Below are 25,811 nucleotides of genomic sequence, written 5' to 3' on the forward strand. Positions count from 1 at the left end.
ATCAGACTTCCTTGGTTGTGCTTGATAGCTGTGTGAACAGCCCTGGATTTGCCTGCATACCTTGTGATGGGGATGCTCTTGGAGGCAGCTTAATGCTTTCCTGGACCGACACGTTCCCTCCTGCCCCCATGCCTGGTAAACACCAGAAAGCGCATCGCAGAGGAATGTTACTGCAGCCAGTGTGGTTTGTATAGTGTTCTCACAATTTGATATGATATTAAATGTTTTGAGGGAAGGAAACGACAGCAAATTAAACTCGTTTGTTTCACTTACAGCATGGTGAAAATTGCAGCTGTTAACTGCTTTGCATCTGTTGAAAGGCGATGTTAATGTGCTTGGTAAAATACAGTATGTGAACAAGCAAGTAGCTTTTGCTCCTGTCAGACCTACAAAACTGGATGTGGACATGACATGGCAAGGGTATGCTGATCATCATCCACTTTTCATAAAAATGGCTCGAGTGAAAACTGGTTACTGTTTGAACGCTCTCATATTACCTGTATTTCTGGCTAAAGCTCCTACCGTTACTATGTCCCTTTGTACAGTGAGGTGAGGTGTAAGCAAAACACAGTCAAGTTTGGGGAAAGATAGAAAAGCTGGAGGAAGCAAGCAAAGCAGATGGGATGGTTGTGTTTCCTGCTGCTGAAATTCTTACAAGAAAGTATACTCGCAAAAAATCCCCTCAGTTTAAAAATACAGTTTTAACACATGTTCTGTTTCATACTTGCCAGTTGTAGTTGTAACTGAGCCAAAAGGAAAGTGTAGAGCTGGAGTACTAGCAGGCTTAGGATATTTGCCAAGTTAGCAGTCCTGTGTGTTAGAGGCTATAAGGTCTGTGAAGAATAAAAGCAGCTGAAGAGCAGGCTAGTGAAAATCTTCTCGTTTTCAGAGAGGTGTCTGCTTCTGGGTAGGTTAGTTGAGACTCCATTTTCCTTTTGGCACCCATGGTTGGTATTGCTCAGATACAGCCAACACTTTTGAGGCTGGTAACTCCATGGCCTCTATAGAGTGCATCTTAAACAAAGTGGTGGTCTTTTGGGTTTTAGTTTGTAGCAAGATTTTATTCCCAGAAAAGTGTAGGTGCTGTTTTTTCACAGTAAGTGTAAATAGAAATGTGTTTGGTAATTGACTAATGCCAAATGCAGGCTTTAATTCTGATCGTGAGGACCGCTCATCACCAGCTGCTGGTCATCTGAATCCTGTAAAATAGAAGAAAAAAACAGACTTGAAATTGTGTTCAGAAATTAAAATCACTTTCTGGTAAATTTGTCTATACACATGGCAGAGTTTACAGCTGATATTTTTGCACCAAACAAGTCCTTACTGGATGCAAAATTTTATTTTGATTTTAGGCTCCATATGTACATGAGAGTCTTGCTAAATTAGACCATTGAAGCCATTTGGATACTCTGGCTTTATTCAGTCTTTCCTTCCCTTGATTCCCAGCCCCCTTCCTGTTGCGTTTCAGATTCTTTGGAGTGCTAGTGTGGCACTTGGCTGCCTTTGCAGCAAGGAGAAGACAAAATTGGAAAGCTGCTTAAGTTTGTATAGACACATCACTGGCATCCAGTAGCATTTGAAGTCCAGTTTAATTCAGCTGGCTTTGAAGGTAGATTTGAGATACAGCTGTAGACCACAGCCTCAATTTTTCTACAAGTGAGGCTACCCAGTTGCTAGCAGTGGTGAGACAGGAAAGCTAGAACTTGAATTTTCCTGAATTTTTCTTTTTTTTTTTTCTTCCAGCTAGACTTTTTCTTTTCATAAAGTCATTCCCTCTTACCATTATTTCAGTTGTGTCTCAATCTCAAATCAAAATGCACACTTACTGAGAAAAGATCATGAGTAGGTTCTGGTGGAGTCAGTGCAGAACTTTCGTATGAGAGGTTGGTGATATTTGAAGACTGTGGCTTGTCCAGTGATGTTACGTCAGTGTCATCTTTTGACTACATAAAATCACACAAACCTGCTTAAAATCCATCCTCCTCCTACGGTGCATTAGGTGGGGCACTTAACTTCACTGCCAACGGCTGCAGTGTTGTGACTGGACTGGCTTTATCCTCTAAATCAGTGTCTTTGGGGATAAACTGTTCTGCGTGGTTGTATTATCTCAGGTTGCTTAACACTGGTATCTTTTTTTCGCCCTCTCCCTTATTATTTTTAAGCCTCAGCAAAGATGGGGAGAGAAGGTGTTGCCATGGTGTTGTGCCTGGGGTGAAAGGTACTTGGTTGTCCTGAGGATGTTCATTGCAACTACATAAAAATACAAGTGTTCCCCCTGGCTCATGACTCCTGTGTTTTGTTTCTAGAAGACGATTCCCATTACATGCAGGGGCTCAAATAGGAAGGGATTTCTGGTTACTTCTAGGTAGACTTTCTTTTGGATTGATTCTTGTGTATTTTGTAACTTTTTTTTTTGTCACCCCTCTGAGTAGCTTGGCTGTTGCTGGCTGGTTTCGCATCATCGTGATGCTGCATGAGGCTAGCTGAGTTAGTGAAGAGAAAGCAAGCATGAGAGTGCATCAGTATAAAAATCTGCACTTTTCAATTCTGCGGTCATTTCAATTTGCTTCTCTTTGGAATCTGGCCTTTTCCCTATCAAACTTTTCAACCTCCGGAGTAGCAAAATCATTAGCAATGTAATGGAGGAGGAGGAAGAGAACAGGTGTCCTTTCAGTGGCTAATTACCTGCTTCCCTAAAGGTGAACTTTCTGGGGGAGCAAAGTCTTCTGTACTGATGCTATGTAGTTAAACAGGCTTTTGGCCAGTCCTTGGTTTTGGAAGCATCTGTGAGAGCAGGAGCCCATCGGGCGCCCTGGAGGGAGAGGTCTGGGGGAGCAGCAGGCAAATGTAAGCTTGTGCCCAAGAGAAGTGTGTGAGCCATCTCCACTTTTTCTGTGTCTCAGCGTGAACAGTTCGAGTGGGAAGTGATTGGGAGTGTTTCTAGCTTACTAAAATGCAAGGAGAAGCAGGAGGCTGTAAGTTTGGGAGGTGTGGTGGGTCTGGGGAAGCGCTGCCGCCATGCTTTGCATTCCTGTTTGCCACCTACCTTGAAGTGCTGGAAGCCTGTGTTTCTCTTCTTGAACCTGAGGTAAGAATATCCAATAAAAGCCACAATTCCAGTAACTAGGCAGATGCCAAAGAATATTCCTGTCCCGGCACCGGTGTGGAGAGGAGCCTGGAAGCAAGAGAGACGGTGAGCGACCTACGTGTGGTGGCTGGTCACCTTGCAGCGCTGGAGCACACGCAGCGCCCCTTTAAGATACGCCCTAGTCCTCAACGGTTTCTGTGCTCCCGTTTCCTTGTACGTGTACCCTAGAGACGGCCAAGTGCGGCCTTTTGGTAGTGACTACATTGTGGGTACTGGACACTGCTTCTAGTACAGTGTTTGTCTTATGTTTTTGAAATTACGGAACATGCCTGCATGATCTTTTCTGGTCAGGTTTTTCGAAGCAGCAATAGAGGCTACGATGAGGCTGAAACCTCACTGGCCTGAGGAGGAGAAATGGGCACCAAATGCCTTTAAGCAGCTTCGGAAACCTGTGGTATGAACCCCAGAGGGCTCTGCAGGGGTTCCAGCTCATTCCCCTCTGCTTTGTGCACCCGGGGGGTGTTGGTTATTGCCAGCCATCAGCAGCCATACCATCCTCTGAGCTCAGCTTACCAGGGTTCAAACCGAACTGCATCTGCGCTGAGGCCCATCTCATCGCTGGGGAGAGGGGCTGCCAGCCCGTGCGGAGGGTGTGCGGGGCTGGGCTCTGCCGGCCACCCAGCGCCTGCCCGCCCGCTGCAGGTCCTTTTGCCTCAGCACATGCAATGCCTTGAACCCGAAATCATTCTTCGGCCAAGCAGGTAAGTGCCAATCCAAGTAACTGTATACAATATTTTCTAAATAATAAATACGTAGGCAAAGGACCGAAAGAAATTCTCATGTGATCTGGATTTAATCTAAAGGGGAGAAACGCCTCCAGACTCTGGCTTTGCTTTGCCTTGCCTTCTGCAGGTCGGTGGCCTGACAGATGGATGTCATATAAAGGTGACTGTCAGCTTGAGGGTGACAAATTTCTGGCATCCCAGGGCATGCAGCCACTCGGGCTGCAGCATCCCAAAGCCCATGGTTCTTGTTGGCAGTCTGGGAGGTGAGAAGTCTGGAAATGGGTAGAAGGTGCTGCTATTCTTGCTTTTTCATGTGATGGCTTAACTCTGTGGCCTCCTGCCTAGAAAACTAATTATTGGCAAAAATAATCACATTGTTGTCTTAATAGATAAGCTCTCTTCACTTATTTTTTTAGAAAACAAAGTAATTTACAGGGTGCAGCTGGACAGCTAATTATTAGAAAATATTTAGTTGTCCTCTAGCAGGTGAAAGCTATTTTAGAGATTATAATATCACGCTGCTGTAGACTGACAGATACTGCCTATTATTTTGAATCATTTTCAGGCAGTAATTATGCTTTTACCCAAGTGTGTCATTTCCTACTTCTGAGAATTGTAGGCTGCAAGGGATTTTTGTGAACCGAGACTGTGCAGGCGTATTACCAAGCTTCTAGGAACGAGAAGGCTGGTTTGTAAAGGAGAAAGGATTGCTCAGAACAAAATGAAGGTGAGAAATGGGGTATCAGTAGGATTAATCTTGTGGACTGAGGAGGTGGCTGGTTAGCGACTTCCAAAATTGGAGCTGGGGTGGATGGGCTGTGAACATGAGGCCCCTCCCGTGCACAGAGGGAAGGATCAGAATGAGTTACCCTGACGGAAGGGAGGTTTTTCAGATTAAGGAAGTAGTAGGTGGTCTTGCAAGGTCAGCTGGAGCCTGTGTTGGGCTGTCACAGAGTACCCTGCGTGGAACAGAGCTGGGGAGTGCTAACACCACACAGCTGAACACTTAACTTTGTTAAAGAAAATATTTTGTGCTGGCAAAAAAGGTGCTTGGTGCACATCTCTCCCGGGGGCAGCAGGGATCGCTTCTGTGAAATATCGCGGTTGCACTGCAGGTGGACAAAATGTTTTTCCTCCTTCTCATACAATGCAGTAAGCTTTGCTGGTAGGAATTAAACAGAATTATGTTCCTGCCTCCCTGCTGCTGGGCCCTGTACCATTCTGATTGCAGCTTGAAGCAGTGCAGCTGCTAACTCGGCTTGCCCCCAAGGAAAGGATGGCATCCTTTCTTCTGCCACGCACTGTTTGCTTTGGTCTTTCTAATGGGAGAGATAATTGGATAACTGGGATCATTGCAGGAATTCACGCAGGCAAAAAATATCTATTTTCAAAACACCTTGTCCTTTTGGATAGGAATGAACAGAAAGCCAAGAGTAAAAAAATTTCCTTAGAAGCTTGAAAGATTTTATTGGAAGAACTGAAACAGAGCTTTATAAAACCTCCATTACAAAAATGAGCTCTGTTTATAAAATGGAGTTTTATTTTATTTATATAAATATATATATAAAAAAAATGTGGGAAGAACTTGTTCAGACAGAAGCATTTTGAACAAGCGTCACTGGTGTCTTGTTCTCAACTTGTAATTTTCCTTCAACATAACTTTTTAAACTGAAATTGCATATGCGTGAGAGAAACTAGAGGAATATATGAATGCCAGCAATGAGTTTGGGATGACACAAGTCATGGCCCCCTCCCACCACCCAAAACCAAACAAACAAGTCCCTGTGTACTTACAGGTGCTGGTGGAGCCTTTAAAGGCTCTGAAATGACATGGATTATCCCATTGGAAGCGATTATATCCCACTGAACAATAGGAGTCCCATCCACATATCTGATCTCGCTCTACCAGGAAAAAAAGCAACAAGAACTGAGCCTTGACCCTCCTCCCTTTGGGACTGAAATAAACCTTGAGACTATTTCTGCACCTCAGTTACTGACGCAGAGAGAATTCACATGGGGGCTTACACTGCTGCCTCCCTGGACATCAGCCTGAGATGGCCCCAGACTGCTCATGGCTCTCCTGTGCATGAAGAAGCCATCATTGTTACCTGCATATTGCCTTCAGGCATTTATTTATACTTTTTTTTTAATATATATTTTAAAATAAAGGCATTTGTGATGTTTGTGCCATTGCCAGGCTCTGCCCAGGAGTGCTGTTACTCCCAAGTGCCAGGCTGCCTGCAGTCTGTCTCCATCACTGCTGCTTTCTGTGCTGAGGATGCCACTTGCACTGTTTGCTGGCTTGAGAGCTGGGTCAGCACTGATGAGGAGCTGCTGCCCATGGTTTATTTGGTGGCATAGCATCTGTGAGCTGGGATATGGTCCCATTTGGCAGCTTATCATGAATGGAGAGGGACAGAATCCATCATTGCCACCACAACACTTCTCTAAATTCTGCTGGTAATGGGAGTCCTTGACTGCTTTGGGCTGGTCCTGAGTCTTGTTTTGGGAGCATGGGTTCCGTGATAGCTATGCTACTGTAAACTCTGCTTTAGGTTGCATCCTAGTAGAATGGTTTCTCCTCTGTGAGCAGAACCAGGAGCTGCTGCCTGCTCTTGCCCCTGGTATGAGGTGGTTTGTTGCTGCTGGAGCACTCAGTGAATTTCTGCGCCCAGGGAGGAAAGGGCTCAGCTGTGGTGCACCACAAAGTGGTGTGGATGTGACCCCATGTCCTCCCTTCTCCCTCACCCCTGTGTTCTCTGACCTGATGTGCTGGGATATGGCTGTCGCCTCTCCTTCCCACCCTGACACCCTGCCAAGCTTTGCTGCAGCCAGGGGAACAGAGGGCTTGCTAGTTGTGAAACAAGCAGGATTTTTTAAAAAAAGAATGTGTTCTAACTCAAAGATTATATCAAAGTGATCCAAAAGAGCTCCTGGCATGCTGGTGAGTGAGACAGGCAAGCCTTGTGCTGATGCACCCAATCTCTCATGAGGATATACTTTAATAATGTGATTACTGGATTTGCAGTATAGGGTGGTTTTAAAAATATACAAGTAGTTTTCATGTTAAGAGTTTCACCTGAAGGGGGAAGGAGGAAAGGAGCAAAGGCAGCAAATGAGTCATTTGTGTGCTTCTTCCCGCAGCATCTATTTTCTTGTTGGTGTCTGTGAAAATCCCTGCCCCCTCCACACACACAGGTGGCATGTTGGGCACTCAACTTTCCTTGGGTCCTGCAAGCCCACAGATGCAGGTTTCTTATTTTTGCATTCAACTACACCACATCACCTGCAGCAGAGTCCCAACCTCAGTCTCAAGGTGTTGCTGTCACAGAGGTCATGTGAAAGGCTTAGGCAGTGAGTATTTCCTTAACGAAAAATGAGAGGTTGGGTGTGTTTTCAAAGGGTACATTCCCCTAAAATGTCAAAGGATGCTTTCAATTTGCAAAAAGGATACCAATTTTTGCATTTTAAAACAACTGAAATAGTAATAAAAATTGCAAACCACTGTTCTGTCAGCTTTTGCTCTGAGAAAGGCTGTGCTAGCACCTCCTACCTCTCCCAGAAAGTTAACAAGAAATTTTACAAATTCCAGCACCTTTCTTTAATGATAATCTGCTGCTCTCACCTTTTCTCCTATTTCACTGCCATCTCCCATAATCCTGCCAGGCTGGGAGAAGGTTGAATGATGGCTGTATCCCCATCCCACCCTTCCTGCAGGCCACCTGAACAGCTTCCTTCGAGTTCTGCAGGTCAGATCTTGGCCATTTGCAAATGTGTAAATGTGAATTTTGCCAGCTGCTATCCTGCAGCCTCTGGGCAGGAAGGACCCTTCTGAAGTCAGCATTCAGCCTCTCATTGCTGCCCGCTATAACCTTACCGAATTGCTCTCCAGATCAGTGTGTCACCCAGTTATAGGGTATAGCATAAGGCAGGGAAAAGCAGAGATGAGAGGTTTGTTAAAAAGGTACCTGTTCAGAGGTGGGGGCCTGATGTTCCTGGCCCTTGGTGTTTGTAATGAGGAGTTTTTCCCCTAGACGAGTTAGAAGAGTGGTTCCATTGGTCAAGTCCTCATAAAACATTATGCTGGCATTAGATAAATGATACTCGATGTCTCGCCCAGAAAGTGTCTGCAAATGAGAGCAAAATGCATGGAATGTTAGCTGATCTTATTAATCCTCTGGCTTTATCAGTAGTATAAGTGCCTGTAAACTTCTTCCCCCTTTGCTATTAATGCTGCAGCAAGTGCAATATGGGGTAGAGGCTACCCCATAGAGGTGGATGCAGACAGTGGGATCTTCTGTCCCTGCTGGCCTCTGATGGCTGCCCACAGCAGGCAGTACTTTTTTTCTGGTGGGACAAAGGACTTTACATTTTTGTATGATGACCTGAAGTGATGAGCCTCAGAGATTCTCCAAACAGCTTGATGATGCAAGCCAGGGCATAAACCCATGCAAATTGTTGGAGTCAATATTTGATTGAAGGAAAGAAAAAAGGGATGAGCATAGAAGCGAAGCTAGGAACAGATGCCTTTAATGTATTTGTGGGAAATACCAAAGCTGTGCACAGCTTTCTTCAAATAACTGTGCTTGATGTTAATAAGCCAGAACAGACTTCATCTCAGGCAGACTCCTTTGTAACTGCATAACTAAAATCCCCGATGGAAAACTCTGTAGTGCTTTGTACACTCGATAACCTTGCACTCGCAGCTGTGGAAGTGAGATGGAAGCGATGAACTCGCCTCTTTCAGAAGAACAGTTTAAACTATGCGGGGTTACACAGAAGTCATGTAATACTAAGATTATTCTTTTTTAAACCTAAATTTCACAAGGATACAGAAACCCATAATGTCTGTTTAAAAGGTGTTATTAAAATGACGAAAGGAAAAAGAAAAAAAAAGCCGGACCTCATTTTCCCTTAACCCGCTATCATTTGGAGCAAAGAGAGTGGCATGCACTGACAGGTCCATGAGGTACCGCAGGAAATCTCTCCCCTTCCTAGAGCTGTTGGAGTAAGCCATGATGTCCTAGGCAGAAACAAAATCCAGCTTTTAATAAAGAACAGTTGTGTGCTCCTGTATGGGGAGCTGAAAAGTTGACACTATATAAATAATGACAAAGAAGCTTTCTGTTATTAGCCATGAAGCAGCTCTGGAGTGACATTACAGAAGAAGTTCATATTCAAAACCCAGTTTTAGCTGCTGATTTGATGAGCATATCTTAAATTGACTTTCAGGAGGTGGGCCCTTGTTGTCTGTGAGGCTGCTTATACATATAATGCCTTTCTGAGTCGTGGCAAGAAAAGGACCGTTTTAATGTTTTGCCTTTCCCCAGCAGCAATTCTATAAAGTTACAAAGCACCGCATTCTTGTGATGCTTAAAAAGCTGGGAGCAGTTGTGCACAGAATCTCCTTTAAGCTAAACCTGCAGCAGCATTTTATTTCCAAATGAATTTTAGAAATCTGCAACCTCTTTGGAGCCAATAATTAAAAGCACCACCAACAAAAAAACCCACCTATGTTCTGATTTTGACGGTGCACATTTAGATCACTCCACCTCGCTTTGCTAGTGTGTTGTTGTTACCTGTGCTTGCTGTGCTAATAAAGCAAACACTGAGATACACCCCAGCGGCAGAACTTGCTTCGCTCTGCTCACTCGCCCCAGCATCGTGCCAGCCGTGGGCCGTACCGACAAGAAGTTTGTCAGCGTTGGGAAGGACATCAGCACTTGCAGCAAGTTCCCGCTGCAGGAGAAGCCGTCCCCCACGTAGCCTGGCTTGCAGGTGCAGTTCACCTCTGGAAGGTACAAACACAGACAGTTTCATGGACAGATGCCCTTTTTGAGAAGGCTTTAGGCTGCTGAAAAACAACTTGCAGGCAACAGGTTATTATTTTTTTAAAGTTAAGAGGGACAGAGTCTCTTGCAGGTTTTATCTAGGAGCCTGTGGCTGACCAAAGGAACCAATATCAGGGATGCTGCTCCCCTTTGCGTAGAGGGATGCAGCAAAGGACCCTCTTACCTTTCTCCCTGTAGCAGAAGACATCCCAGGTTTCACTCAGGTTGACTCTTCTCCCATAGTCCACAATGCCGACATACCCGGAGCCGCAGTTTGGGGAGGAGAAGGCAGTCGGGTAGCCCACTCTCTCACCGTCTAGCCAGCCGGCAGCGCACAGGTGGTACCTCGCCTGCAGTCAGCACAGCCGTAAGGGGAAAAACACAGGGTGAAGAGCTGCGTGGTGGGGCTGATGTGCTGCAGATGAAATGAACAACCCCCCTGGGTGCTCAGGCAGCACCCAACCTGCCAGCACGCTTGCTGAGGGGGCTCTGTCCGTCTGTCAGTCCTGCAGCCTGCCCTGGGTGGAGCTCTGCGCCAAGGGGATGGGGAGGCAGGGGCTGCTCTGAAAGTCAGCGGCTCCTCGTATGGACCAAAGGAGCCTTTCCTGGGAAAAGCTTCCCTGACCCCAAACCAGGCAGGATCGGAGGTGAGCGTGAAAGCCAAAAGGGATGTACAATATCATTGTGTGCCAGCTCACCTTTTGTCAGTGTGGGAAGGGTTGACAAAGCAGCTCAACACAGAAAATAAGTCCCCAGGCGTGCTGGAGGCAGCCCCACTGCTTGACTTTGCTGTCTGGAGGAAAAGGACCTGGGGGTGCCAGCCAACAGCCGGCTGAACGTGAGCCAGCAGTGTGCCCAGGTGGTCAAAAAGGCCAACAGCATCCTGGCTTGTATCAGAACTAGTGTGGCCAGAAGGACTAGGGAAGTGATTGTCCCCCTGTACTTGGCTCTGGTGAGGCTGCACCTTGAATACCGTGTCCAGTTTTGGGCCCCTCACTACAGGACAAACACTGAGGTGCTGGAGCATGTCCAGAGAAGAGCAAGGGAGCTGGTGAAGGATCTAGAACACAAGCGTTATGAGGAGCAGCTGTGGAAACTGGGGTTGTTTAGCCTGGAGAAAAGGATGTTCAGGGGAGACCTTACTGCTTTCTACAACTGCCTGAAGGGAGGTTGTAGACAAGGTGGGGGTAGGTGTCTTCTCCCAGGTAACAAGCAATAAGACAAGAGGAAGTGGCTTCAGGTTGCACCAGGGCAGGTTTAGGATATTAGGAAAAATTTTTTCACCGAAACGGTTATCAAGCATTGGAACAGGCTGCCCAGGCACATGGTGGAGTCACCATCCCTGGAAGCATTCAAAAAACTTGTAGAAGTGGTGCTTAGAAGCATGGTTTAGTGGTGGACTTAGCAGTCTTGGGTTAACGGTTGGACTTGATCTTTAAGATCTTTTCTAACCTAAATGATTCTACAATTCTATGATTCGGGTGAAATATTTAGACTACAAAGCACAGGGGACATGCAGCTCTGGCTGCAATCTGTATCTCCTTGGGCAGCAGAAGGAGCCTTATGTGCTGGCTGTAGCCCATCCCTCACATTTTGCTAAAGGTGTCTCTAAATGGTGGGCATCTTTCTTCCTTTCACCGATGGAAGGAGCCAGAGAGGCACAGTCAGTCTGACCAACTCTTCTAAAACAAGTTTTACAAACCCAAGGAGCGATGCTCATCCCACTGGCACCAGCCATACATTGTCTGTAACACCCTCAAGGAAAAGAATATGGAAATGGGTATTCTAACTTAACAACATTTAGGGAAAAGATTCCTGGAACCTTACACTAAAATATATATATATATCTATAATTCAGAAGTTTACATTTCTTTAAGAAGTGCTAATAAGTAAAACCCCCATTGAAACACTCTAAGTCTGACACTACCATCTCATGCCACTATTACTGGAAACAAGAACTCGGCCGCTGTTTTCAGTGCTGTATGAGCAGGCATGAAACAAATACAGTCTGAAAACTGTTCCCAGCCAAATATACCCTGTGTCATGGGGGAGGAAAGGAAGGAAAAGGAACCTTATTAGCACAGAGCAGCCCCCTTGCTCCTCCCTCCCCATTTACGCCGCGGCTAGGCCAGCTCTGGGGATCTCCTCCCACCGTGAAGCTGCCTCACCTTCTGCGCATACAGCAGCTGGTTATACGTAGCGATGGTGGCTGACTCGTTGGCACAGGCCTCCTTTGCCTTCTCATAACTCATTTTGTACTGTCCTTGTGGGGACCGTAAGTGGAAAACCCCAACCGTGGTATCTGCAAAGAGAGAGAAGAACCAGCTCTTCTTGAAGAGGTTTCCATGTCTGGATGCAGAGTCAACTGTGCCGTACAAAAACTCATGAATTTTATGAAAGATAGTTAGGACAGATTGATCCCTTAGGGGTAACATTCCCACCTGGAATGCCCTCATCTGTTGCTTCACAAGTCTGGTGTTGCAAAGCATGTAAGCACACGGTCTAACTTTAATCTTCTTGTTTCCTTGTTTCGAGGGGACATAGGTAGAAGACTGAGTGAGCTTACAGACAGGGATCCTGGCCACTGGCTTCAGCGCAGCGGCACAGGGATGAGGATGTCCCTGTCCCATGGCGTGCATGGGTGTGCCATCCTCACCTTGGAAGTGGAGATCGGCGCAGTCAGCGTCGGGGTGGCACTGCCCGTTGTCTTGCAAGCAGCGGTCGAGAGGGAGCTGCATCACTGAGCAGTTCAGCCCATCACCAATGTAGTTATTTTTACATTCGCACTTGCGTTTGTCCTGGTCAGAAAGAGAATAAAAAAGGCCAGGCCGAGTACTTAGCTGACATAAAAGTGGTATTTTGAGCAACATTCTGACCTATTGGAAAAATTTTGGTTGATATAGCCAGGAACGCACAAACAGGAAAGTTGCTACTGACAACTGTGATTCAACAGACCACAAACTGGCACTGACATTTATTCCTCTAAGCAAAACATTTACACATGCACTTGGGTGCTTTGCTGAATTAATACCAAAGCATAATTCCATCCACAAAGCTAATAACATGCACTGGAGAATTATATGACACTTAATTAACAAAAATGGATGGCAAACCTATCAAAATTATATTTAAATGACTGAGCATGGAAGCATGAAAAGAATTTAACAGCCCACTGATAGTAATAAAATGAGAACTGTAAACCCAGCTGGAGCTGGTGACATCCAGGGATTGTGATGGTTGGTAGCTGGAACAAATTAGCAGCAAGGCTTTTCTGGATAGCCCCTGGAAGACACATCAGGCAAGCCACCAAAATGGAACAGACAGGTGATCCTGAAAGCACTAGGACAAATGCTAGATCGTGTGGGCCAAGGATTTTGTATTACGTGGCTGCAGAGCTTTTTAAGCCGAGTCTGGCCAACCAACAAGTGACACTATTCTCCCAGCTGTCCCTAGGTTTAGTGACCAAAATATGTTTAGTTTTGGTCCAACAAACTCCTATTGCAAATATGGATATCCACTCAGGGAGAGCTAAGAAAGGGACAGAAAAACTACAGGTGTAAGATATCCCACCTGCTGTAGTACCCCTTTCCCTAGAGAACAGATGTCAAACTGTCACCCCTCAGGATACCAAACTGATGTGGAATGAAGGCTAGAGCTATGTAAAGATTGTTTTGTAAAACTGGGACTTTGAGAGGCATGGAATGTGATCCAGCCAGAGAAAAGACTTTTGCTGGCACCAGGAAGAAATACCTTGGACTTCCCTGCTGGTGACTGAAATCATTCAACTTACGGGTCCTACGACAGTGCAAATGGCATGCTCGTGGCAGCCTCCGTTGAACCCATCAGCACAAGGATTTATTGGAAGGCATGTAAAGCCATCTCCTTTGTATCCTTTCTGGCAGCTACAGAAGACTTTCACCTCAAGTTGCGTGCATTCGGCTGCCTTGTGGCACCCCCCGTTGTTTTGTTTGCAAAGGTCTGCAGCTGTACGGGGAAAAGAAAACAGGTGAGTAAAGTCTGCTCTTACAGAGGATGTTCTTCATAGAGGGACAAACAATCTCCAGTGTTTTCAAGGTGTTGCAGCACAATCAAACAAGTAGGCTGCAATAAGGCTTTACCGTTGGTCATATTCTACTGTCTGTGCTGTATCTCCTTCCTCCAGAGGCCAGACCACACTGCTCCCCCTCCATCCGACTCGGTACTTACTCCAGTTGTCACAGCACTCTCCAAACTACCAGCTGCAACAAGATCTTTTACCATCACATACCAGCATAGTCTTCATGCCAGTCCCTCTGCTGCCTTCTCCTAGTCTCTCCTCATCTAGGACACCCTCACTTACTCTTCTCTCTGCTTCTCCCTCGGCTGCTCTCTTGTCGTTGGCTGCCCAACCCCTTAACAGAACCAGCAACAGCTGCACCTTGTCTACATCAGCCAACCCTCCGCCCCTGAAGCCAGCCCACAGCTGTATGTTATCAATATTAATTAACCCAGCTTCATTCCTCTACAATTCCCCTCCTTTTTTTTTTTTCTTTTTAACATGTCATACCTCATGTTTTTACCAATCATCACAAACTTTTTACAAATAACCTTTTCATACAGTCCTCTATAATTCCTCTACGTTAAGGCACGCTAAAAATGCTAGAAAATTTGTTTGGGACAAAAACCTGTTTCAGTTTCCTGAGGCATTCCTGACCTTGTGTGGAGGCTATCCTTTAGGGCTTTAAAGCCCTTGTCAGGATGCCTTTAATTTAAGAGATAGGGCACCACCCTGCAGGCTTCTGGCCAGGGTGACTTTGGAGGACACAAGAGACCTGGCTGAGAAAGAATGTTTCTGCAGGTGTGCTCCAGGGAACTGCCTTGCCTAAGATCATCAAAGAAAATCCTGTCAGGGAAACCTTGCTTAAAACCCTGCTGCCTCCAAACCAGCTGCTGAACAGAAGCGCCTTTCTTGCTGCTACTCCTGCTCTGTGAAGCCTGGTGAAGTCAGCCACCGGCTTCAAAGCACCTGATCTGTACATATCCTAAAGTTGTTTCTTTTGCTGCTCTGTGGAAGCATTTCAGTTTGATAGCCAGCGTTTCATATGGGACAGAAGCTGCATGCGTGTGCATGCGCAAGAGGCGACAACCTGCTTTCTGGTGGCAGGCTGTGGGGGGAGGGGGAACCCACCTGTGCACATGATCCCATCCCCGTTGTAAAATGGCTTGCACTGACACGTGTTGTTCTCAGTGCAGACAGCGTTGGCGGAGCAGCTCGGGGAACATGCGGGTGGCAGAGCTGTGGGGAAGGCAGAACAGCTGGGATGAAGGTGCTATTTATATTGCAACGCCCTTGTTTTGTGCAGAAAGAAAAGCCCTCATATCAGTCTTGCTATCTGGAAAACCTGTGAGAATATTTTGTTGACTGCTTAACTCTTGCATGACATCTTCCCTCACATAGCCCGAAGCCCCTCCACAGGGGAGGTAGGCACTCATGTCCCCATTTCACGAAGGAGGAGATGGAGGAGGTGTGTAATGGGACTTGTTCTCAGTCCAGAGCAAAGTCCTTTAGTATCCTTTGAGGGTTTCTGGTGTTATTAACCCTTTCTCTTTCTTCTCTATGCAACCCCCCTGTTGGCTTGCAAGTGCTTTCAACCCATGGCTCCAAGTGACAGAGTGCAGTGAGAGGAGGCAGAGACCTAGCTTGGTTTCACACAGCCGGCCAGTCCATCCTGTTTCACAGAAACATCGTCCCGTTCCCGAATATCCTTCATCACACTGCCCATTGGTCTTGCACTCACAGGCTGCAAAAGGAATGCAAAAGGATCACTTACAGAGCTGCTCTTGGGGAAGGGGAAAATCTTTCTCTACTGAAACATCACCTAGACCATCAGTTTAGACACAGTATTATCCAGCAATATTTTAAATAAGTCTAACCACATGGGGTTTCCCCATGAGGCCAGCCAAGCAGATGACCAGACTGTCTAAAGTGGTTGGGCAGCCTCCATCCTTGGAGATGTGCAAGCCCTGGCAGGATAAATCCTGAATAACCCGGTTTGAGCTCAGGGCTGACCCTGCTTTGAGCAGGGGGTTGCACTAGGCACATCCTGAAGCCCCTTCCAGCCTCAATTATCCTGTGGTCCTATGATTTTATAACTGGCATTAGTTCAATGTGTCTCTGAAAATGAAAATGAGTATTGATCTGCATTGTGGTAGAGTAGCAAACTTCACAAAGGACTGTGGCAGGAAGGGGTTAATGGCTGAGCTGAAGACCCAGCCTGATCCTGTCCTAATGTGCAGCAGCTGCTAGGTGTGGGGAAGCCAGGGACAAGTAGGGTGTGTGGAAGAAGATCTGAGTAAGGAAACCACATAAGAGGTTAGTGAGCTGAGCTTTGCTGTAAAACATGGGTAAGTTATCTGTAATGTTTTTTTTTTAAGCTTTTAGGTATTTTTATGGTTAAAACCTTCAGGATTCATTTTATATATGGGGTGTTACATATTGTGCCCTGCAAGCTGAGGCATGAGGGTCTGATTTAATCTGTGTGTGATTCCCCCGCCTCTGGACCATGCAATGAGTTTCATGATTAGTTCTTTCTAAGGAATTATCGATGGCTTTCTGTTTTTAATGTAATGAGGTAGTATCCTTTCTCACTCTGTCTCTACTCCTGAAATATTGCTGTTTAAAGAGGAAAATGATGTGGGATTGGTGGAACTGGTTCTGTGAAAACCTGTCCTGGTGAAAAGGAGCTTCACCTGATGGCTTTATTTCATTTAACCTTGTTATCTAATTTTTGGCTGACATACATCAAAAAGAAGGGACTATTAAACTATTTTCCTGTTAGATACCATGATGTGGGTTTCAAACTAGCAGCTGACACAGTTTATGCTATGGTGTGCTATGAAATGGATAAATTGTACGTAGGTATAATCCTGAGCATTGATGTCTAGGCTTGTTTTGCCTACACTCCAAAGGTACCTAGCCTATAATCCCCCATCATGTGCCTCATGGGCGCTACAGCTGCACACAGTTAGGATGGAAGGGTTAATGTTGTAGCTTCCCATCTGAAGGCTTTAAGTTGGGAAAACCTTTAGGTTTAAAGGGTGATATTGATCCTGCTTCTGCCTAGTTGATATTTAAAACTACAGTGAAGTGGATTATGTGAGCAATTCTTGGCTGCTGTCCCTTTTCACAAGCTGTCTTCATCTTAGCATCCTTTTTCTTTTCTGCAGAAGTAGTGCACGGCCTTGTCTTCCTGCAGTCCTTGAGGAACCACATTGCTAAAATGTTGTCTTAAAATTTATGGAGATAGGGGAGAAAGCTATGCTGTAGCCAAAAACACTTGTTGATGGAGGCTCTGCCTCTGTTCCCTGTTACTTATGTACCATATAAGACTAGGAGGAGCCCTGCAGAGAAAGCTATGTAAGCCTCTGCCCCCTGCCTTCTCCTCCCTTCTGAGACCTTCTGCTGTCCCTCTGTGTGAGGAGGCACCAAGGAGGAATACTGGTGTTGCAAGTGGGAAGTATTTCTTGGTTTACTTAAAACCTCAATGCTGACAAAATAGTTTAGGCTTGACATGGGCATCAATATGGAAAGGAAACAAACATACGCCTGCAGCTGGAGCCATATCTGCCTGGCAAACACAGCTCACACGAAGTCCCGTTGAAGCCGCTGTTGCAGTGGCACTCTCCTGTCCCAGTGTACCCATCATCGCAGGAGCCGTGGTTATTGCATGGGGTCTCTGCCCCCCCTGGGCAAGCTGAAAGGTTTAAAGAGAAAAAAAAGTGGCTTTTTAGCTCAAGAGCATCTTTATTTATTGTCATGGTTTATTATTTATTTTTCTATGAAAATCCTTGAACTCAGAAATGCCTGTAAGTGCATCCCTGCTGGGACATGTAAAAGCAGCTGTGACCCTTGTGACTGCAAGCTTTGGGCTCCAAATTCCTTGATACGCTGTTACAGCTCCTCTCAGAAAGGTGTCGCGGACCCTTCCAGCCCTGGCTTGTGAGTGCTGTTACCTGGCTGCTTGCTCATTCGGACCCGTCAGTGAACGGCACTGCCCAGCCCCTGCCCAAGCCCAGCCTTGCTTGTGCATCTCCATGCGCCTGCATGCTGCCGGGGTGAGCCCAAAGGGTGGCTCAGGCTGGGCTGGCCAAAATTGCATGCAACCTGCATGTGTCTGTGCAAGCTGGCAGGGGTACATGTCCCTCCTGGACCTGTCTGCCAGCATAGATCCTGACCCTGCCCTGGTGAGAGCCTCAGTCCTGTTCCCCGTGGGGCTGGCAGGTGAAGGAGCACACAGTTTGTTAGTGTCTGCTAACAAACAGCTGGAGATAAAGCTGCTTAAGCTGTCTCACAGCTGTTCAGAGCTACCATTTCTGAGCTCATTCTGCAGGTATGTGCACTTGCAAGTGGCTGCGGAACCACACGCTGTGTCTCTGGTGTGTCCTGGTATCACTGGTGTGAACCTGATGCCTGTGTTGAAAGGACTTTTAGCTGGTGATGGATTGACTTGCTAGGCTTGGTGATAGCAGGGCAGTCTTTACCCTCTATAACATTCACCTAGTTTGCTGCTAGCACCGAGTTTAAAACTTGCTATAAATGTGAAAAAGAGATTATTTGGAGAGTAAAAGCAGTAACACTTTCTGTGTACTTCAGCTTTTGCAACCGAGTTCCCCTGTCCTGCAGCCGGTGTCTCCTGATGCCCCCTTTCCCAGCTCTCCCAGTTCAGCCAGCTGGGCCCTACGCAGCATGCTTGGGTGGCCGTGGGCTGGTGGTGGGGAGGGGGGTGGTCCTACCTTGGCAGTCTGGCCCAAAGTAGCCCTTGCAGCACTTGGCCGTGTGGATGACCACAGAGCAGTTCCTACGACAGCCGCCCCTCCGCAGCCCGTAGGACTCGTACGTGCACCAGTGGATCCCTTCCTGGACATTGCATGTGCCAGCACAGAGAGGGAGGAAAACACAGGGAGATGAGTGCTATGTGGAGGTTTGGGTTTTTCCCCCATTAAATCACAGTCTCCGATGTACATCGAATCAAAATGTGACGTACACAAAACGAAGAGTGCAAGTGTGAGGCCCCCACCTTCTCTTTGATTCCTGACTTGCCAAGCACCGTTAATGAGGATGGAGGGGCTGCTCCAACGCCAGCCGAAGCACTCACTACAGTGGATTGCTGTGCAAGCCCAACAAACATCCCCTGCCACGATGCCCAGTGTCAGCTTTGTCCTTTATAGCATCACCTGTGTGTTTTCACTGTTGAGGGTTCTCTCTACATTTTTTCAAAGCAGCTTATTCTAGTTTGCTTGTGTGGAGTACAAAGAGCAGGTTAGATGGCTTAAATGCAAGATTTTAATACATTACCTTTGGTTTTGTCCCCGGCGGGCATTTAGAATTACTGAAACAGCTAACACAATGCCCCTGTTGTACAAAATGGAAAAGAAAAAAAAGTATATTAAAACAATGGCAACAAAAGGCTATTTAACATGTACAAAAGGTCTGTTTTATGAGAGCAGCAAGTATGAACAGAGAAGAGTGTAGGCTTACGACACTTGAAAAAGATTATAAAAAACTTGGGGGAAAGAAGAGACGATTAGTTACATTATTTAGTGCCACGAAATGCAAGAAAATAGTTTTGATACCAGAATATAAGTTCTGGACGAAGAAACTTTGCTCTGGATTTAAACAAGCAGGGAAGAGATTGTGAATATTCTTCAAATGAATATTGACATGGGCTACATCAGATCTGGACGTCTAATTTGAAGTAGAGGGAAATGGTTACTTCTCGGGAAGTGCTGGCCAGATCTAAGGAAATTATTTCTATTTAATTTCATTTAATAAAATCATGAAACAAAAGGTAACTTGAGCAGATGGGATACACATAAGTGTTGGTTTTATAATTGAAATATAAATTCCAATAACCTTTTTTTAGACAGACTACATGAAGGTTTTTTTTACTTCTAGGTAATTTTTTCATATATCTGAAAAAACCTGAAGTACATTTAGTCTTGAAACCACTTCAAAATGAGTTCCAAAGCCTCCTGTTTGTAGGACCCTTCAAAGTTAATGGAGAAACTTCTTCTGCACTACCAGTGCTTGTTCAGGCCTGTTAAAGGATTTTTCTGTGAAAGCGAGAGATGTGAGAGACTGAGAGCCTGGCTACCAGACCATGCAGTTCTCTGTCTTGTGTCCTTAATACCCTGTGCCACTGGGACAACACCACTGTTCCTTTGTAACTGGGAGCTTCGCAAATGCAATCTGTATGACCAAATTCATAGTGTGAATTTGTACTAATTTAAAAGCACGATAGGAAGATCTGTCCTTGCTCAGATTTATGCTTGCATTTGTAAGGTACTGTTCTCACTGCAAACAGGGCAGGGCTGGCTGAGCTGGTCTAACTGAAACTGCTTATCCCATGTGTTGCTTAGAGTGGATTCAGGCTGTCTGCTGCATGTCTTTCGGGTGTTGTGCTGTGCGTCTTAACCTTAGCTCTGCCCAGGGCGGCAGATGAAGCCAGCTTGAAGTGGTGAGACTCAATCTCAATAGTGCTAAAGCTGCTGTAAGTGTTGCCCTGGACTCCGTGAGAGCAGGGTTTGGCCCTCGGGCTGTGTCTTTGTCAGGGTGGGGGAATGAAAAAGGAGACTGACCATGAAATCCACAGTGAAAAAGCTGTCACAGCGTCCCCCCAGGCTGGGGTCTGTCAGCAGGCAGTTGATGCCGTAGGCGATGCCCCCGTCAAACTCCAGCTGCCGCTCCACTATCTTGCACTGTCTGTCGTTCAGGAAAAGGGCGCCCTAAGGGATGGGATGGGGAGAGGTGTTTATGACAAGTCATGAGCCGCTCTTCCTTGGGGCCAGGCTGAATCCAGGGCTGGAATGGGAGCTGGGCACAATCCTCCCCCTGTAGGAATGCTCTTGGTGCAATATGGTGTGTCAAACTATCCTGTAAGTAGTGTTGACGGCTGTGGGGCTGAAATCCAGTTTGGGGAGCTCTCTTGCTATAGCTGAATGCTATAACCTTGCAGATGGGCAGACCTTTTTCCTGCGAGGGACAGAGTATGCCAGCCCTATGTCCACAGGTTTACCTTATGCACATTTAGGCTTAGTCATGTTTTCAGAGGCAGATGCTCTCCAGGTATGACCTGATACATTTGCAAAGGAAAATGTGCCATTGTTCTGGCTTAACAGGCTGTGTGCATGCCTGCAATCTTAGCTTCTAAGTTCTCACAAACCAGAGTTTGCAAGCAGGTGCTGTGTTCCTGAGGCTTCTGCCAAATCCAGGTTCATCTTAACGGTTTTCCATTGTGTATTTCATTGCAGGAGAAGTTAAAATGTGCTGGTATTTCAGGTTTGAAGTAACTGAGAGCTGTTTTGAACAAATAGCACCTTACAACAGAGAAAATGACAGCTCCATAGTCCTGCAAACCATCTAGTTTGCTGAATTTGTTGGGCTGGCTTCCCTGCTTTTGTGGCTGTTGGCATGGACTGGTGAAAACTGGCTGAGTTTTGGTGCCAGTGACCCTTTCTGGGGTCTGCACGAGTGGATCTCGTAGCTAGGGCAAGGGGTATGTGTGCTGGCAGAGTGAACACTTACAATCTCTCTGTTATCCCCACAGCTAACGCTGAGGTTGGAGCCTTGCAGAGTCTTCAATGAGGTGGAGCGGGGGAGCTCGTAGGCTAGCACCTGGGAAGGAAACGGGAGATGCACATGTCTGGGCTTGTGTGCCTTGGACATGGCAATGCTCCTAAAAAGTGAGGGCTTACCGCAGCATCACGGACAATGTGGAATTTGAGGTACTGCACCAGTTTGTCAGTGTTGGACTTCTTGAAGAGGAAGTCCTGCTGCTCCTGTGGCAGCCCACGGATGGCTGCATCTGTCGGCCAGAAGAGCGTGACAGGTTTGTGAATAGGATCGTTGATCAGCCCAAGCAGGTTGTTTTTCTGTAACGTACCAAAAATTGCAGTGGAAGATTAATGCTCCATCTAAAATGATGTTGGCCTCACGGGGTGGATGTGTGGTGTAACTGGGATGCAGTGGCCTGTGGGCTGCCCGGCCACCGGCCTGAAAATACCATGACTTCAAAAACCAGGTGCCTGACTTGAGTTGCCCAAGCTGAGCTGTGTGACTGAATTCTCAGTAGTTCTTTATCACCTAGGGCTTCCCACTGAAACCCAGGCTGATGGCCCAGCTTTGGGCTCAAAAAGTCATACTTGGGTTAAACCTTGGCCATGTAATATGATATACAGTAGGATGGCGCTGAGTGGTGAGAGGAAAGGTGGCTGTGAGTCTGCTTGACATCCTCCCACCTCTGGGAGAGGGACCACGCGGTGACCAGGGCTGTTGGGTACTGTGTTGTGAGCCCTTTGGCTCCACTGAACACCATTCTGCCAGTGATGCTGTGTGCCATGTCTGTGCTTTCGTCTTTCAAAAAAGGGTTTAAATCCTTTGCCCAATGGCTGCTGTCTCTTGTGTTCTTACCTCTAGCAAACTGCTAAACAGTATGTATCCGTGTTTGGCTGCAACCATTTTAAGGCTTTCCTACAAAGAAAAGAATTTCAGTAATTTATCTAATAAATACATTACATGGGTATTTAAAAAGCAGATATTAGCTTGCTTTCCCCTGAAAGTCACTTCTTGTTATGAAATCAAAGCCACTGTAAAAGCCCTGTGCAGAAGTCCTCTTATGCTGTTTTTACTATAATTGTAATTCCTGAATGAACTTTAAATATAACATTATTATGTTATATTATGCATATATATGCATATATAATATGTTATATTGTTATGCAGTGTCACATGTTGTTTGTATAAGGTCTTTTTAGTATCACTTTTTTTTTTGTGACTTTCATAATATATATATCTAAGAGTAACTGTGGAAAAGCCCCTGGGCTGAGAAAGGCAGTGAGCTGCACATACCTTCTTAAGTGGGAAATCCTGCATATGTGATGGGACCAGAATTTGATTTATGACATGGATCACACCATTTGTGCCCACAGCATCTCTGAGTAGAATTTCAGCTTTGTTGTTCAAGATCAGTGAGTTCTGGAAAGGCAACAAAAACACTTTTCCTGTGGAACCTTGTGGGAGGGTGAGGCGGATGCCAAATTTCCTTGACATGGTGAGCCTGGATCACCCTTTCTTTGCAGCGAACAGTAGCTTCAGTTTTAGTAAGTTGTTCTTTGCTTTTCCAAACTCTCATCATGCTCATGAAACCAGTCTGAGCAGAAAACAGTATGTCAAAGCAAGGGCTGTACAACTCCACTCCTGGCATAGTAGATAAATGCCGTTCAGCTGAACGGGCAACCTTCTTTTAATGCTATTTATTTCTTTTTGTGCATTGGAGGAGGTGTGGGAACCATTCAGCTTTTAAAAGAAGCTGAATGAGAGCAGACTGTGTTATTATTCTGTCCCCTGCCGCCTCATGCTCTGTTACCTGGGAGTAGCTGATGTGTATTGGGTCCCCCTGGAGAGAGGTGATGTTGGTGATCGCGGTCAGGTCGTTGTACAATAGACTGGCACAACCCACCATATGGTACCGGAGGACCTGAGCCATCATTCCTTTGGCAATCCAGTCCTTGACCTGCAGCAGAAAGAGGAGGAGTTGAGAAGCAGTTGACCAAGGCAACTGAATCCCAAACCTCACTGTCAGCTTACCAAGAACTTCTGCCCTTCTTACTTACTCGTGGGTCACTGTTTAGTACGTCCGTGCGAGGTACGAACAGTGTGAAGGGCCCAGGGCCTGCAATATCTCTGATAGACAAGGCCTGCCAAATTTAAGAGGACAAAGCAGCAATTAGTTGTTAATGTCTGCCACCCAGCAGTGGGGACAGCCCTGCTGTGTGGGGTGGTGGCGCTTGCAGCCCTGTCGCTGCGGTGCATTGGGTTCCCTTCCGTGCAGTGCAAGGGTGAGAGAAACCCTCTTGTACGGTGTAGAGGTTTCTTCCTAGCCCTGTCTGTCACCTCTGCCTACAGGTATGAACCGGAAGATTTTTCTCTCTTCTCAGCTTGTAGCCAAATCTCTGTTTCTTCTGCAGTAATGAAGAGAAGAGGGAAAGCTTGCAACAAACGTTAAGCATAGGGAGATGGGGAGGGCTATTCCCCCCTGGGCTAGCGAGGATGAACAAACTTTCATCTCTAGAAAGGCAAGAGTGGATAATATGCATGTGTCTGTACAGGTATTTAGCTGTTACGTGGTTGCTTGTGTCTATGAGTACATTAGTTACTATTAGAGGTACAAATGGACCCAGGGTATTGCTGGCACTTTGCAGTGACCATGGACAAACTGAAATAAGAAGAGAGCTCTGCTCAAGCGAGAGGAAGCCATCCACCTACCATGTAGCAGAATGGAAGCTAGAATAGGAGTCTTTGAACTAGCAAACCAGTGTACAGATTCGTGCTGCCCTGAGGCTCGAGGTAAGCTGAGAATTACTATCGCCAGTCTCCAAAAAGGTAGTGGGAACCGGTGGCGCGCACTGGCCATCTAGCAACACACACAGCATCCCGCAGTGCTTCAGAGAGGCGACTGAAAACAGCATCACAGTTTGGAAATGCAGCAAGGCTAGCAGAAGAGTGGTATTTGCTCACATCCGGCTTCATGTGAGGTGTGTGGGCAGATCTCGGACTGAATGGGTGAGCGCCTCAGTTTTATGCCTTGTCTGGAGGCCCTACATTTCCCTGGGATCTTGGACGTGATCATTAATACTCTGGAGGTTTTAATGGCAGTTAATAGTTTAAATTAGTGTCTCCAGTATTAGTGACAGGTAATCTAAATTCAGTCCCAATTAAGTTGATGGTTGTTGGTACATGCCAGATGCTTCTTGTCCCACTATGTCCTTGAGGAAAAAAAAGAAAAAAGAAAAAAAAAAAAAAGAGGGGACCCCCCCCCCCCCTCCACCCCAGATCAACCCACTTAACCTTTTCTTACCTCTAAGTGGAAATAAAACCTAGATGTGTTGGAGTCTCTAAGAAGTTCCTGCAATAAGAACAAGACTTTGTAATGGTGCTGCAAATGTGAGGCCAATATCGGTGGAGTGCAAACAAATGCAGCACTCAGACAAGGTAGGGAATTCTTGGTTTGGAATAAATGCTGCCCATCTGCATTGCTTCTGTTCTATTCTTGCATTGCTTTATCAAAGAACAGGCTGCTTTGAAACCTAAAAATACCAGTATTAACTCCCTAGCACTGCAGTAATGATTGTCTATCAGTTGAGTGATGGGGGATTTTTGTTTGGTTTGGGTTTTTTTGAAGGCAGGTAAGGTTATCTTGTGGCATCCTATTCCTATTCCTGGTTTCTTGGATTGGGATTACTTCAAATCTTGAGGTAGACTTACCAATTTGTCCAAAAAACCTGCCTGGCATTTTTCAAGACATGATCACTATATTAAATAACTATCTGAACAAAAATAAGCGACAGCAAACACATGCAGCACTTTACCTGGAAGATATTTCCCCGGCACTTAAATCCATCCCCAATGTAGTTATGTTTGCAGGTGCAGGTCCTTTCTGTCAGCTCGGTGTCATTACAGATGGCAAATTCACTGCAGCCTCCATTATTCTTGTAAGATCAACATTTAGAATATTTAATTTCTTCATTGCTAGGTGTACAAACCATTTCTAGTTCATCACTTTTTTCCCATGGATATAGCTTAGAAAGACTTCATCCCAACAGCTTTTTCAAACCACATCTTACTGGAACTCCTGACGATATATACTTTCTTGTAAACACTAAAGAACATTTAAGGTATCTAAGAAATAATTCTCCTTTTATGCAGAGGATGTAGTTTTCTCTCCTTATATTTTCTGTTCATGGTGCTATAAGGATCCAAAATATTTCCATGCAAGTTTCACTCTAGACTCTAGTGATAAGTCTTCGCTGCTCCGCTGAAGCAGCATTGACTGAAACTGAAGGAAGGGAACTAGTTACAGCTGTGAATCACTTCTGTGGTGCCAGCAAAGGACTGTCTATTGTTCTTTGTCTGTCTGATGGCCCAGGCCAGCTGGAATGGTGACCTACCACATGTGCTTTCCCCTAAAACATCTCCTATCTGCCCCTGAGCCTACCACCAGCACAACATTAGGCTTGGAGCAGCAGATGTACCTCGCCCAGCTGCCTGCCTCCAGGAAGCTCCCTAAGGGG

At 46.0% G+C, this 25,811-nt stretch overlaps 1 protein-coding gene across 3 annotated transcripts in view; it reads right to left on the minus strand.

Moving 5' to 3' along the window:
• Positions 1 to 1,040: 1,040 nt before the first annotated feature.
• Positions 1,041 to 25,811, minus strand: part of STAB2 (stabilin 2) — an 88,195-nt gene continuing 63,424 nt past the window's right edge. For 2 of the 3 annotated variants that reach the window (XM_055808849.1, XM_055808848.1), the window contains 25 exons: positions 25,110 to 25,229; positions 24,599 to 24,646; positions 23,355 to 23,438; positions 23,108 to 23,254; positions 22,591 to 22,716; positions 22,153 to 22,212; positions 21,438 to 21,614; positions 21,268 to 21,357; positions 20,322 to 20,468; positions 19,039 to 19,095; positions 18,477 to 18,600; positions 17,288 to 17,437; positions 15,380 to 15,484; positions 14,872 to 14,979; positions 13,495 to 13,688; positions 12,361 to 12,502; positions 11,873 to 12,006; positions 9,889 to 10,054; positions 9,558 to 9,664; positions 8,777 to 8,896; positions 7,842 to 8,000; positions 5,668 to 5,775; positions 3,047 to 3,175; positions 1,827 to 1,943; positions 1,041 to 1,199 (listed from right to left, as the gene is read on the minus strand). In XM_055808849.1, the coding sequence (XP_055664824.1) occupies positions 1,149 to 1,199; positions 1,827 to 1,943; positions 3,047 to 3,175; positions 5,668 to 5,775; positions 7,842 to 8,000; positions 8,777 to 8,896; positions 9,558 to 9,664; positions 9,889 to 10,054; positions 11,873 to 12,006; positions 12,361 to 12,502; positions 13,495 to 13,688; positions 14,872 to 14,979; positions 15,380 to 15,484; positions 17,288 to 17,437; positions 18,477 to 18,600; positions 19,039 to 19,095; positions 20,322 to 20,468; positions 21,268 to 21,357; positions 21,438 to 21,614; positions 22,153 to 22,212; positions 22,591 to 22,716; positions 23,108 to 23,254; positions 23,355 to 23,438; positions 24,599 to 24,646; positions 25,110 to 25,229 (2,970 nt within the window). In that variant the 3' untranslated portion in view covers positions 1,041 to 1,148. The remainder of the gene's footprint in view (positions 1,200 to 1,826; positions 1,944 to 3,046; positions 3,176 to 5,667; positions 5,776 to 7,841; positions 8,001 to 8,776; positions 8,897 to 9,557; positions 9,665 to 9,888; positions 10,055 to 11,872; positions 12,007 to 12,360; positions 12,503 to 13,494; positions 13,689 to 14,871; positions 14,980 to 15,379; positions 15,485 to 17,287; positions 17,438 to 18,476; positions 18,601 to 19,038; positions 19,096 to 20,321; positions 20,469 to 21,267; positions 21,358 to 21,437; positions 21,615 to 22,152; positions 22,213 to 22,590; positions 22,717 to 23,107; positions 23,255 to 23,354; positions 23,439 to 24,598; positions 24,647 to 25,109; positions 25,230 to 25,811) is intronic. The other variant, XM_055808850.1, reaches the window with a different exon arrangement.

This window comes from Falco peregrinus, chromosome 6 (assembly GCF_023634155.1).
Source record: "Falco peregrinus isolate bFalPer1 chromosome 6, bFalPer1.pri, whole genome shotgun sequence".
In the NCBI taxonomy this organism is placed as follows: Eukaryota; Metazoa; Chordata; class Aves; order Falconiformes; family Falconidae; genus Falco; species Falco peregrinus.